Raw genomic sequence first — 13868 nt, 5'->3', positions numbered from 1 at the left:
CATGGATCACAGGGAACAGGCCTGCTTGGCTTGGCCTGACTGCTCCAACTGCCCTTGGCATGTCAAATGTCTCTTCTTATGTACCCCTGAAACCCTGGGGTCTGGGCTTTCCTTCAATTGGAAAAGAGCTGCCCTTCTCATTCAAGCATCCATGGCCAAAATGGGATTCCCCCTCCAAAATTCCCAATACCCAGGGATTTCTCCCACATAAAAGCTGCCATTACCAACACGTCTGGCTGACCTTGTCTTCCTGAGGGCTGGCTCTCACCTGCCTTCAAACAGTGAGGCTCTGTGCTTTCCTTCCTATGGAAAAGAACTGGCCCTCCTGCACAGGCACCCATGGCCAAAACTGGTACTTGTCCTCCAAAATTCCTACATTCAAGGGGTTTTTCTCCCGGACAAGATCTCCCAGTACAGACAGGTCGTGCTGTCCTTGGCTTCTTGGTGGTTGCCTGAATTCTGCCCTGAAACACTGGGGCTCTGCCCTTTCCATCCTAAGGGAAAAGAACCATCCTTCTTCTCCAGGTGCCCATGGTTAAAATTGGGATTCCACCTTCAAAAGTCCTATATCCAATGATTGCTCCTACACAAAAGCTGCCATTACAGAAAGGTCTGGCTGGCCTTGGTCTCTGGTGCCTGCAGTTCATCAGCCCCTGAAGCACTGGGGTTCTGTGCTTTCCTTCCTATGGAAAAGAATCTTCTTATTCCTCCATGGCCTACTCCTCCTAAAATATTCACTATATGAAGGGTTTCTCCCAGACAAAACTAGCCAGCTCTTGCTGGCATTGTGGGGTCTGATGGCCACCTGTCATCTACCCCTGAAACACTGGGGCTCTCTGCCTTCCTTGTGATGGAAATAGAACAGTCTCCTCATCCAGGGGCCTTGGCCAAATTGAGATTTGGCCCCATATAAATATAAATATAAATATAAATATAAATATAAATATAAATATAAATTTCATATATCCAAGGATAGCTCCCAAGCAAAAGCTGCCAGGAGAGACAAGTTTGGCTGACTTGGCCTCCCAGGGGCTGCTTCTCATCTACCATCAAACCCTGGGGCTCTCTGCTTTCCTTCATATGGAAAAGAAATGCCTTTACATCAAGGGACCAGTGGCCAAAACTTGTATTCTACCTCCCAAATTATGTGTATCCAAGGATTTCTCTCAGGCACAAGCTGCAATTCCAGAAAGGTCTGGCTCACTTTGGCCCTTGGTGGCTGCTGCTCATCTGCCCCTGAAACACTGGGCCTCAGCTTTCCTTCCAATGGAAGAGAATCATTGTTCACATCAAAGTGCCCATGGGCAAAACTGAAATTCAGCCTAAAAAATTCCATCTATCCAAGGATTGCTCCAAGGCAAAAGTAACCAGGACACACAGGTCTGACTGGTGGTGTTCTGAGCTGATTTTCTTAGACTATGAGCAGAATGTTTTCATTTGCCAATACCTTGGAGAGGGGCCAGATATCTCCCAAGGTGGGGTTTGGAGGCCTCAAGCACATGAGCACTGTACAAGGACAGAGGAGCTCTGTGCTCAGTCGAGTGGGGACTGAGGAAAGCAGAGGAGAGCCCTGGAAGGGACTGAACGGTGGTTTCAGAGGTGGTGGATCCTTTTGACATAGTAGAGAACAGAAAGAGAAAGAAAGAATTAATGCAAAGGACAGATAGGGAGGGCCAGACAGGACCCAAAGAGAAAGGAATTTCCCTCTCAGAGCAGAGCTGTGGTGCAACATGGCCCCCAGAATAAGTCTGGGTCATCCCTAGGCTTTGTGTGGGCAGGCAGGGGCAGGCAGGAGGCAGAGCTGTCAGCAAAGGAAGGGCCCAGCCAGGTGGGGCAGCCAGGGGATGCCGACAGCCTGCAGGGACAGAGGTGCAGGGCAGGGACACCGTGGGACAGCCTGGGCTGCACAGGGCACAGGGATGGGCAACAGCTGCAAGACAGCCCTGCCAGAGCCAACTTGGGCAGCACTTTGGCCATGGCTGCTGGGCCTGGGCCTGAGGCAGGAGCAGGAGACAAGTGACCCTTGCAGGGCTGGGGCCTCATTGCCTCCTTGTTCCTGCTCAGCAGCCTGGCAGGGGCCGCCCCATGCTCCTGCCCTTGCCATTGCACATCCCCACATGCCAGTGCCCATCCTGGGATGAGCCCTGAGCAAGGAGGGAGGGACAGGTTTTGCCTGGCCAGGGGCTGGGGCTCAGGCCTTGGCCCCTTTGCATTCCTCAAACACATCCAGGTGTGCTCAGCACCACAGACACCTTTGCCTTCTTTGTCTCCAGCTGTCATCACTGCCTCCAGTGTTCTGCTCTAACTGGAACTGGGGACACGTTTTGAGTTATGTTCCTCAGTGGGACCCATAACAACTTCAAGAAACTTCAGACTTTCAATTTAAGTTTGAGTTCTTGAGAAGATTTTTGAACACTCTCTAAGGGACTGAGCTTGATGTAAACAACACCAAAGCCCTAGAGGCTCATTAAAGTCCTTGTGCTCTGTCTGTGCTGCTGAGCTGGGCTGGGCTCCTGGCACAGAGGCAGCTCCTGGTAACCAAGAAGAGCTTCAAAAGCACATTTCTCCTGATGAGCAGCTCTTCTGCCAGCCCTGCAGGGCTGGGGCACTGCCTGCAGCCACCCTGGGCACAGCACAGAGACACAGAGAGCTTCAATCAGTCAGGGCTGGGAAGGTGCTGAGAAGTGCCTGGGGCAGAATCAAAGCCAGCCCTTGGCACAGGAACCTCTGGCTGCAGGACAATGCAGCTGAAGCTCCTGGAGTGATTTCCTAAAGCTTGAACATCCCAATGCCTACAGACTCTGTGAGTAAAACTCTGAATATTTCTGGTGCAGGGGAGGTGAAATGCTCATGAAGCTTTGACATGCTGAGGAACGCTGGTCAGTCATAAAATATTTCCAATACAAGGATTTCATTAAAAATTAGGACATTTCCAAAGACTTTGTATTCAGTTTCCTAATATTGGAGAATGGCAGGGAGTGGGGGGATTAATATTAAAGATTGATTATGAATTATTAATTATGAAATTTTAAAAGTTCCTGAGACATTGGAACTGTTATTTTTGTGTTCTGTAGATTCACAGGAGATCCCTATTGTACTTTTAGCCATTCTGCCCGTGGACAGCACCAGCATCCCCTTTGCTGGAGCCATTAGGCTCAGTCTGAGCTGTCCTTTCTCCAGGCTGCAAACAGAACCTGCTCCCAGGCAGTGCCCTGAAAGCAGGCAGGGTTCTGTCAGGCTAAGGAGAATGCACAGAGATTTGGGGTCTGTGAGTGCTGGCAGGGAGAGATAAGGCACATAGAAACCCCTGCAGGAGGGAGAATCTCCAGGAAGCAGAGAGAAGATCAGGCAATGAGAGAAAACAAAACCCAGAAATGCTGTGGCAGGGAGAGTTTAGAGATGTCCACAGGATCACAGGATCCCCTCCAATGCAGCCCCTCCCTCTGAACAACCCCCCTCCCTCCTGTCCCCCAGCCCAGCCTCTGCCCTCAGGGCCGGGGCTCCAAGGCGTGCAGCCCCTCCTGTGCAGGCAGAGCTGCAGCAGAGCCGTGGGGCAGCTCTGCAGCCCTGGGCCCAGTTCCCTCTGCAGAGCACAGGGCTGGGAGCAGCTGCCCGGCACTGGGGGCCCTGGCAGGGGGCACAGCTGGCTCAGGGTGACGCTGTCCCCAGTGCCCAGCTCTGGGCAATGCTGTCAGTGCAGCCAGGGAAGGAGCTGCATCTCCCTTCATCCAATGCCATCATGAGGGCACTTGGAAGTCTCCCTGAGATTTCAGTCCAAGCTAGGAGCTTCAATCCAGGGTGCAAACCTGTCCTAGAGCATCTCTGAGTTATAAGATTGCTGGGGAAAGGCAGAGTTGTTGTGACACTGAAAATGCTGTTGGGTTGGTGAAATGAGCAACGTGAGTCCTTGGCTACAAATGTGGAGCTGGGCTGTGGTGGATCCATCTGCTCTCAGCTGTACCTGGGACATTTTTGAGGAAATCATGTGAAGCTGATTGAACTCCACCTGATAAAGTTTAAAGCCCAGAGAAAATCTGAACAGGTAAGAATCGAAGACCATTTCCCCTCACGCTCCTCTCATCCCTTTGCCTCACAGAACTTGTTGTTCTTCCTGATTGCAGGAAAAATGTTGTGGGTTTCTGATATGCAAGAATATCAGGAGAGACATGGAGGGAGGTCAAAAAGAAAACCTCAGAACACTTAAACACAGAAGTAAGTCTTGGTGTGTTACAGAGAAGAGTGTAGGGGAAATGGCTTTGATTTTGGTTACAGGTATCTCCTCTACCTCTTCACTGTCCTTTATCCATGAACAGGTCCCCATGTGCAACCACAGCAAATGTCCAACAGCAGCTCCATCAGGCACTTCCTTCTGCTGGCATTGGCAGACACGCGGCAGCTGCAGCTGCTGCACTTCTGCTTCTTGCTGGGCATCTCCCTGGCTGCCCTCCTGGGCAACGGCCTCATCATCAGCGCCGTAGCCTGCAGCCACCACCTGCACACGCCCATGTTCTTCTTCCTGCTCAACCTGGCCCTCACTGACCTGGGCTGCATCTGCACCACTGTCCCCAAAGCCATGCACAATTCCCTCTGGGACACCAGGGACATCTCCTACACCGGATGTGCTGCTCAGCTCTTTTTCTTTCTGTTCTTCATCTCAGCAGAGCTTTCCCTCCTGACCATCATGTGCTACGACCGGTACGTGTCCATCTGCAAACCCCTGCACTACGGGACCCTCCTGGGTAGCAGAGCCTGTTCCCACATGGCAGCAGCTGCCTGGGCCAGTGCCTTTCTCTATTCACTGCTGCACACAGCCAATACATTTTCCCTGCCTCTGTGCCACGGCAATACCCTGGGCCAGTTCTTCTGTGAAATCCCACAGATCCTCAAGCTCTCCTGCTCCAAATCCTATCTCAGGGAACATGGGGTAATTGCTGTGAGTTCTTGTTTAGCATTTGGCTGTTTTTTGTTCATTGTTTTCTCCTATGTGCAGATCTTCAGGGCTGTGCTGAGGATCCCCTCAGAGCAGGGACGGCACAAAGCCTTTTCCACCTGCCTCCCTCACCTGGCTGTGGTCTCCCTGTTCCTCAGCACTGGTATATTTTCCCACCTGAAGCCTCCCTCCATCTCCTCCCCATCCCTGGATCTGGCCCTGACAGTTCTGTACTCAGTGGTGCCTCCAGCCCTGAACCCCCTCATCTACAGCCTGAGGAACCAGGAGCTTAAGGCTGCAGTGTGGAGACTGATGACTGGATGCTTTCAGGGACATCAAACTGCTGCCAATTTCTGACAAGCGTTTGTAATAAAAGTCATCTTTGATACTTCTAGCTAGTTTAATTTTGGGGGTTGTTTTCCTTTGTTTTACTTCTTTTCATATTGTCCACAAAGAAATGCCACTGTGCTCGGGCAAGTTCTTCTCTTGCCCTTGACCACACTGATGGTGCTGAAGTGGCTGGAATCAGAAATGCAGCCCAGCCCCTCCCAGCTCCTCTAATCTCCGAGGGCCAGCTGGAATGCAAGGGCATTGATTTCCTGGTCAATTCCCAAACACAGCACACACTGATTCCCTGGGCTGCCAAAAGACACGGGAGCCGTTAACTTGAAAATGATGGGCAAGCCCTAGTGGCTGGTCTGGCACCAGAACAGCTTGTTCTACACCAACATCCCTGCCCCAAACTATGTGTTCTTGTGCAAAAATACTGCATTATCCAGAACTGCCTCCTTGAAAACTAAAATTCTAGCAGAATTTCTACCAGTGCTGGAAAAGGGCAGGAAAGATTGAGAAAAAGCTCCCTTGCTCCCTGGAGAAGGAGAAATTACACAAGGCTTCTCCTTCTAGCAAACCAACAAAGAAACAAAATATGAAAGTGTTACCTACTCCAGTGTCTAAAGCACTTGGATGCAGTGAAGGCAGGGAAACAGCCCTTGTGCTGACCATTGGCTCTATGGATCTAAGGCAGGGATCTATGGAAGTCTGCCTTAAGGTCCCTCATGAGTCCCCATGGTCCAGGCTAAAGCTCCCTCAGCCCCTCCTCCCTGGCCTTGTGCTGCACCCCTTGCCCAGCTCCCCTGTCCTTCTGCCCACGCTGCAGCCCTTCCATGACTTTCTGCTTCCCAGGGCCCACAGCTGCACACAGCACTCCAGCTGTGGCCGCAGCGCTGCCCAGCACAGGCCACGCTCACTGCCCTGCTCCTGCTGCCCCACTGCTGCTGGCACAGCCACCGTGCCCTTGGCCTGCTTGGCCCCCTGGCCCCACGCTGCCTCATCTTCAGCTGCTCAGGGCCGCCAGCCCTGCGTCCTTTGGGCCCACGCAGCTCCCCAGCCACAAAGGTGCCCATTGCACTTCAGATCCCGCAGGCACCATTGCAAGATGGCCTTCCTGTTCTACCACCTCATGTTTCAAGTAGATATCATCAATTTTGATAGGAATAGGATTCTAAGTCCCTCTCTTTAAATTAAAATTATCCAATTCAAGTGTACAGCATTTTGCTCTTAATTAAATTTTCCCTTTCTGCTGTCAGCAAGCGTTGTTCTCTTTTCAAAATTAGGTTTTTAGTTCTTCAAACTCTGAGAAAGAAATTTAAAAATATCTATCGCTGCCTTTGTTACTTTTGTTACAGGCATGGAAATGGATTTTCTTTCGGCCTTCCTAGCTGGCCCTCTATACTCTACTGCTACTGGCCAAGCTCACATCTTCCTCTACAATTCTTAAACACCAGGAACATGAAATGTTCCTTTCTCACTCACCTCAGGATCTTCAGCACTGCTAAATAGACACTTCAGGTGTCCTGTAGTGGGAAGGGAAAATGAACCAGATGCTGTCAGAAAACTGCCTGGGCTGCTGAATCCCACGGAACAAGTCAACCCAAACAGAGATGATTTCCCGTTTCACAGCATCCCTCCAGGAGACACATTTCATTCACACAGCCAGCAAGAGATCAGGACAATATTCTTGGTTGTGCCTACACTGCAGCCAGTTTAGCCAGTAAATGAATACAAATATGATCAAGCAAATGGAAAGTGTTTTTCTTTAACACTCAATGCTCCTGTTCTACCAAACACATGAAACAGCTTCTGAAATCCTCTCCTTCAGATACTCTTTTTCTTTTTCAATCAGTTACATGCACTAATTCTGATTAACTTGCAGTAAACAGTTGCCCTGAAAAGCTTCCCAAAATTCCCCTGAGCTGTGGCAGTTCTATTGTGGAAGAGCACAGCAGCACCTCTACGGATCAGGAGCAGACACTCACTGCTAGAGTTTGCACTACCTTTCAAAGGGAATAACTATTTAGCACTCAGTAAAAGGTTATTAAGTTAGACAGTCAAATCATTTCATGACTAAATTTAAAAAGAAATAAGCTTTCTCTGAATTCTGGGAACAACTGCAGAGTTTTTGGAAGGCCTTCCAAGAAGGTCTGCCAGTCTACATTTTTAAAGGTGTCCTGCTTGTCCCAGCAAACTGAGGAAATGACAGACTCTGCTGCCACAGACTCTCCCATGGAGGGAATGGAAGCCCTGCAGGTTTCCCTGCAAATGCTGCCCCTGTGGCTACAGACACCCCCTTTTTAGCTGAATGCCATGACAGGAGCTTTACCAAACCAGAGGCATCCTAATGCTCTTTCTCTTTCAAAATCAGAAACTCAGCCACCAAGAAAGAGCAGGAAGACATACAAAAGTCAGGTTAGGATACACCCTAAGCTAAGCAGAAGGGAAGCCTCTACTTACGTGCGAAATTAGTAAAATAATAAATGGAATAAGTAATGCCATATGCAGCAAAAGCTGCAGTGGCCAGATGGTTAATTATTGGCATTTCTGCAATTTTACTAAACGCTGAAAAAACAAGCCTCTTGTCAGTGGGCAGCTGCCTACTGACAGACGCTTTGACCAGGAAGGTTCTCCTGATCTGAGCAAGGCCTAGGGCTGCTCTGACACTCAGGCCTTCTGTGCACCAAGGCAACCTTCTGATGCCACTATGACGACGTGGCAACCATGCCCTGACATCACAAAGGAACAGCTCTGTGTTGGTCTGTGAGTTCATGCAAAGCAATACCCAACCTTCCCTGCAGCAAAGAGAAAAGAGCCTGGGAAGTTCTCCTCTGTCACAAAGGAGCACAAATTCCCCTCATGGGCCAAACCCTGTTGTTCAGGGGATCCAAGAGGAACTGCAGGAGTGCCTCAAGCACCTACAGTCTGTACCCCAATTTAGCACTGAGATGGGACACAAGCAAAGGAAACCAGACCAAGACAATGGCGCACAGCATTGCAAGTGTGAGAAATTACTCTCACTTGTAACATTTTAAAGGTTTATTAAACATTAACAAAGGAATGAATAAGGAAAAATTGCAGCATTGAGAGCCTCCATGACTAGCAGACATGCACTCATCCAGAAAAAGGATGCTCTGCCTTTTATACCCTTAGCCCCTCCAAAAGTTTTGTCAGTCAACTCTTTCTCTGCTGTCCATTGGTGGAGATTACTTTCTTGCATCCTGACTGGAGGTCAGGTGTTGTTACACCCTGCCTGCTGGTCACAAGCCAGCCCTCCCCAGATGCCCTGACTACCAAGGCTATTACAAGGGGGACGGGAAAGAGGACTATGGGAGGACATATTACAATACCATCACTACACATCTGAACATCCACATAACATCTACTTCTTAATTGTCAGAGCCAACCATGGCATTACTCGTCTGGAACACACAGAACCAGGAGAGAAGCCACTGTTGGCATCACAGCTGAAATGCTTCCTAACAAATCTCCCCACATATTTGCACCTTTCTTGGACATGCCCAGGGCTCTGGTGCATGTACATCTCTGCCTTTCTTCCCCTTTGGAAGCAGTCGAACTGGCAGCATCTGCCCGCCAGCAGCAGCTGCTCCAAGCTGGGAACGCCGCTGGCGGTGCTGATTTCCAGAGGCTTCTGTGTGCCAGGGGAAGCCAAGGCATATTGAAGTGGAGGGAGAAGACCCATCTTCCTTGATCAGCATCGAATCCGTTTTTTGACTCAATCAGTCACTTTTTATAACCGTGTTAATTAAGTTCATGCATATTGCAAACCCGAGCTCACAATAGGTCAGAGATAACACACCAACCCCTCCTTTTGTTTCCAATACTAAGATTTGTGTTCTCAAAACTTACTTTTACTTTCCCAAAACAGCCAAAGATAGAATATCTACTTGTTATGAGAAAGCTGCCTGAGAACTCTGGTATGCAAGGTTCTCAAGGCCTTCATGTTTGTCACTTTTACTTGTAATTAAAAACAACCTGAGAACTTCTACTGTTTACAGAAACAGGCTGTGAGAATTTGCTCCTCACAGCTGCCTTCTAAGCCATTTCTGAAAAAATCTCCAACAATTCCCGGTTTTTTCTTTTTTGCACAAGGAGGTTGGTATGCTGGGTTTTTCTATCATTCCTCTGACCATACCTTAAATACCACCAAGAATACAAAGCAAAACAAGCAAAAGCATTCAAAAGTACACTCAGTATCTCTATAAGGTCCCCCAGCCATGGTCTGAGCAATGGCTTTTACCCCAAAGGGTTAAAAGCTGTCAGCTATCCTCCCTCATGTGCACCTGGGGAGGAGGCGAACGGCGAGTCTGAAAATGATCCCTTCTGTTCTTGAGATTTTCACACCCACCCTTTTCTTGGGTTTCTCAGAAAAGTTCAAGATCAGTTTTACAGACTGTAATCCTTTAGTCATTTGGCTCAAATGGCATCAGCTGGGTGATTCTCAGTCCTTGGTTGATTTGGAGTAGTGAAAAATTAGCATGCATTTAAAACACCTAAAATATCTAAACTTAACAGACTTATTTTAAGATCAACAAAACTTGTATGTAAAATCAAATTAACTCTAATAAAACTTAAACAAGAATCAGAAAAGTTCTATGGGCTAACTGTGTCACGCTCTTTGCAACACAAAAATAGGCAATTCTAACAATTATTGCATTATAAGCAATATTCTCAGCTAGCAAGGTTTCTCTCTTACAAGGGATCTAAGCTAGGGAAACAAACCAAAAAGGCTAATACCATTTATAAAATATGCTATATGACAGATAGAAAAAAACTCTATGTGCTACAAGGCTAAACAAAACTCAGGTGTGCTAATATAACCCACAAAAATAAGCTAAAGGAGTAACATGTGCGCAGGTTTCATCTGCGTCAATTGTCTGGTAAGTTTGCTTTCTATTCTCAAACAGCAAATATACTTCAAACAGAAATAGCTCCACTCACAAATGCTTCTAATTGTCCCTTTTAACTAGAGTCTCAACACTTTGCACACAGGTCATAAAATAAACGCCTCTCATAAAAGCATAAATCTATCTAACATTACCCAAACTTAATAGCATTTAGACTTAAAATATTTAAACTTTAAATATTTTAACTTAACAGAACTTAACATCATTTAAACTCAATAATATTCAGACTTAAAATACTTAAAACCTTTTAACTTAACAAAACTTAACTGACTCTAAATTCTACATAACTTAATATAATTTTAATCTTAACAGAAAACTTTTGGTCAACAAAAGTTTGTTTGCCGGCAATCATGATAGAAAGCAAGTGATATCTCAAAATGAATACCAAATGCTGTATGTTTTTGTTAATCACATACTTTTAAAAACCATGCCTTTATTAACTAAAATTTGAAATTATTAATTATTTCAAATTTCTTTTTATTTCATATTTTTATTATTATTTTATTTTATTATTATTATTAATTTTATTATTTATCATTATTTTATTTTATTATTTATTTCATATTTTATTCTTTTTTTCATAATATTATTATGCTTTCTAAAGTGGCTGGGGTGGAAAGCACTACTTAAAAAAACAAATATTTCTTTTGGATTCAGAGAAAGGAAACAATTCTTATTTAAAAACAATTATATAGCAGTTCTATAAAGTGTCTTTTTGAGGAAATACATCAACAGAGGTTTTCTTTGTGTAAAATAGACATTTTTTAGCTCAAATCTTTGAGACATATATACTACTTAGGGTTTGTGTTCATGCATTACTTTCTATATCAGTAATTCAATAAAACTTCTAATCTATACTAAAACTATTTTTCTTTATTTAAAATGTAGACTACTCTTAATTTAGCTTTCAGGGCTTGAGCTAAAACTATGTCATCAGAAAACTCTGGGTTTCTCATTTCTTAATTCTTCTTCTAAGTTCTTTTCTCATTGTGTGTGTTTACTTTTGACTCTACAAGTCTATTATGAAGGCTATATGAAATACATTCTCTCTTAGGGAACAGCAAAGCTACATTGCATACTACTGGAATAAGACACTGTTTAAAATCTTTAAAAGCAGCATTTAGGATCAAACTAAAGCTTGATAGAGAGATCTGTCTGCACTTTGAAATGCAAAACTTCTTGAAACTATTATTATTGGAGAGTGGATACTTGAAGTGTTCAGAAACTCAAAAAAAAAGGTACTTAAAAGTTAAGAGAAGGAAGCTGAAGCAGCTCAAGCTACTGCAAGTTTCTATTTTAGGCTCAGGATCACCTGCAGCCAAGCACAGACATGGCAAGAACAGAAACTGCACAGACAGGAGAGAGAGAGAGAGAGAGAGAGAGCCCAGGAGCCTGAGCCCAGTGCACTCCAGCCCTGGGCCCCTCACAGCTAAGGCTCCCTTTGTAGCAGCAAGGAAATGTAAAAAGTGTGACCATCCTTCTCAGCCTCACCCTAAGCTGGTTACTAACCTGTATCACCGAATTACTAACACTGCTGAAAAGGGGCAGAAGAGAGAGTCCTGGTATTTCTTGGTAAACCACAAAACTGCAGATCTAAGTTTTCAATCAACAAGCTAAAACAACCACTTCAGAACAGCAGCAGTCTTCTCCCTCCTGGCTTACTACTAGTCTGAGCAGGAGAGGAAAAAAAAAAAACCCAAAGCTTATGAGAATAAGTATGAAATACATATAAACTAAGGTAACAGATTTAAGTGGCTTAAATAAAGTACATGTACATTCAAGAAAACAACAGATATTTGTCCATTTTAGAGCAGAGCCACCAAGAGTTTATTTGCTCCCGCGGCGCGTGTGTCGGAGGGGGCCGACCCCCCCCTGCGCTGGGCTCTTTGTTTACTCGCCGGCAGGCTGATTCTGCTGCAGCTACTGCTGGTCGGGTCGCTCTCTCCGCGGCTGCTCGGCTCCCCCCGTGGCTGCTAGGCTCTTTGCGGTGTTGGAGCGGGCGAAAAAACTTCTGGTCCCGCGGCACGGCGGTGGCTCCGCTCAGCTCCCGCCAGGGCCAGGCTTGGCATGGCTGCGGCGCTGCTGGTGCTGGGCTGCTGGTGGCCGCTTGGCGCTGGCTGCGGGGCGCGGCGCGGCCCGGGCCCGGGGGCTTCATGCAGGGCAAGACTGTCCTTATCACCGGCGCCAACAGCATGCTGGGCCGGGTGGCCGCAGCTCGGCTCGGCTTCCGCAGCGCGGCGCGGCTTCTCTCACGGCGGCCTCCGCTATCGCTGCTACAGCGCAGCACTTCAGGCGGTCGCTCGCCGCGGTTGCTCCCCTCCCCCAGCCATGGCTTGCTCAGCCTCTTGACAGTTTTATCACTCTCTAAAGCAGCTTCTCATAACAATTCACCGAATTCACGCCATCTCGTTAACTCATAAACCGTATGGAGGTTAAGGAAAACCCCTCTAGCATAGCTGTCAGTCTAAAGTCCTGTTAAATCCTTTTGCAAATTCATCTCTTTAATCTGTCTTGTCTATAAAAAAGCAATAAAAAGATCATATGCGGCTTGCCTTTCCATTACCTCTAAATCGAAAGCGCGCTTTTTTGCAGCTCTTCAAGGTCTCGGCCGCACATTTCGGCCAGGCTCGTCTGTTACGGACACCTGGAGCACGGCGTGTCTCGGCGTCTTTTCTTCTGCTTTTTTGTTTTTCTGCGCGCTTCTGCTGTCCCGGCTGCTACTTGTTCCGGCTGCTGCTTCAGACATGGAACCCGACCTATACTCCACTTCTCGTGGTGTCGCAATATCACGTCGAGGAGGTCACCATATATTGAAGTGGAGGGAGACGACTCATCTTTGATCAGCATTGACTCTGTTTTTTGACTCAATCAGTCACTTTTTATAACTGTGTTAATTAAGTTCATGCATATTGCAAAACCCGAGCTCACAATAGGTCAGAGATAACACACCAACTCCTCCTTTTGTTTCCAATACTAAGATTTGTGTTCTCAAAACTTACTTTTACTTTCCTAAAACAGCTAAAGATAGAATATCTACTTGTTATAAGAAAGCTGCCTGAGAACTCTGGTATGCAAGGTTCTCAAGGCTTTCATGTTTGTCACTTTTACTTGTAATTAAAAACAACCTGAGAACTTCTACTGTTTACAGAAACAGGCTGTGAGAATTTGCTCCTCACAGCTGCCTTCTAAGCCATTTCTGAAAAAATCTCCAACAAGGGGCCAGAGGTGTAAAAGACAGAGCATCCATTTTGTAGATAAGCACATGGTGACTGAATCTATTGTTCCCGTTGCTCTATTCTTTTCTTTATTCAGTCTTCTTTTGTATTTTGTTAAGGTCTTAATAAACCATTTAAATTTTTGAAAGTAAAAATAGTTTCTCACATGTGCATGGGGAATGAGGGCAAGGTTGTCCACACTGGGTTAGCTCTCAAGGTACAACTTCTCTTACCTGGGCAGACCTCCTTAGGAGAGACCATGGATCAATATCAATCACAGAATGCTGCAACCACCTCTTGAATAATAGGAAAAGCAATAAAAGACACCCTTTAGGATAGGAATACATACTGCTTAGAAGTTCTTTGAAATATTTCTCCATAACTGTAAAAGGAAAACTTCCTAAAGAACTACTCCAGACCAGAGGGAAACCAAGGCAGAGCCATGGTTTGTCAGGATTTCCT

General features: G+C 46.4%; 1 protein-coding gene across 1 annotated transcript; it reads left to right on the top strand.

Moving 5' to 3' along the window:
* The first annotated feature begins 4336 nt into the window (after positions 1 to 4336).
* LOC135441991 (olfactory receptor 14I1-like) lies at positions 4337 to 5287 on the top strand. Its single transcript, XM_064701538.1, has one exon. It carries the CDS (start codon positions 4337 to 4339, stop codon positions 5285 to 5287), a length of 951 nt encoding a protein of 316 aa, XP_064557608.1.
* Positions 5288 to 13868: the final 8581 nt, after the last annotated feature.

Source organism: Zonotrichia leucophrys, unplaced genomic scaffold (assembly GCF_028769735.1).
Source record: "Zonotrichia leucophrys gambelii isolate GWCS_2022_RI unplaced genomic scaffold, RI_Zleu_2.0 Scaffold_809_22243, whole genome shotgun sequence".
Taxonomy (NCBI): Eukaryota; Metazoa; Chordata; class Aves; order Passeriformes; family Passerellidae; genus Zonotrichia; species Zonotrichia leucophrys.
The sequence above is the reverse complement of the archived record's forward strand: the minus strand, read 5'-3'. Positions and strand labels throughout refer to the sequence as shown.

What these genes read in the sequence shown, in the direction of transcription:
- LOC135441991 (XM_064701538.1), top strand. Translation starts at nt 4,337, where the DNA reads ATGTCCAACAGCAGCTCCATCAGGCACTTCCTTCTGCTGGCATTGGCA.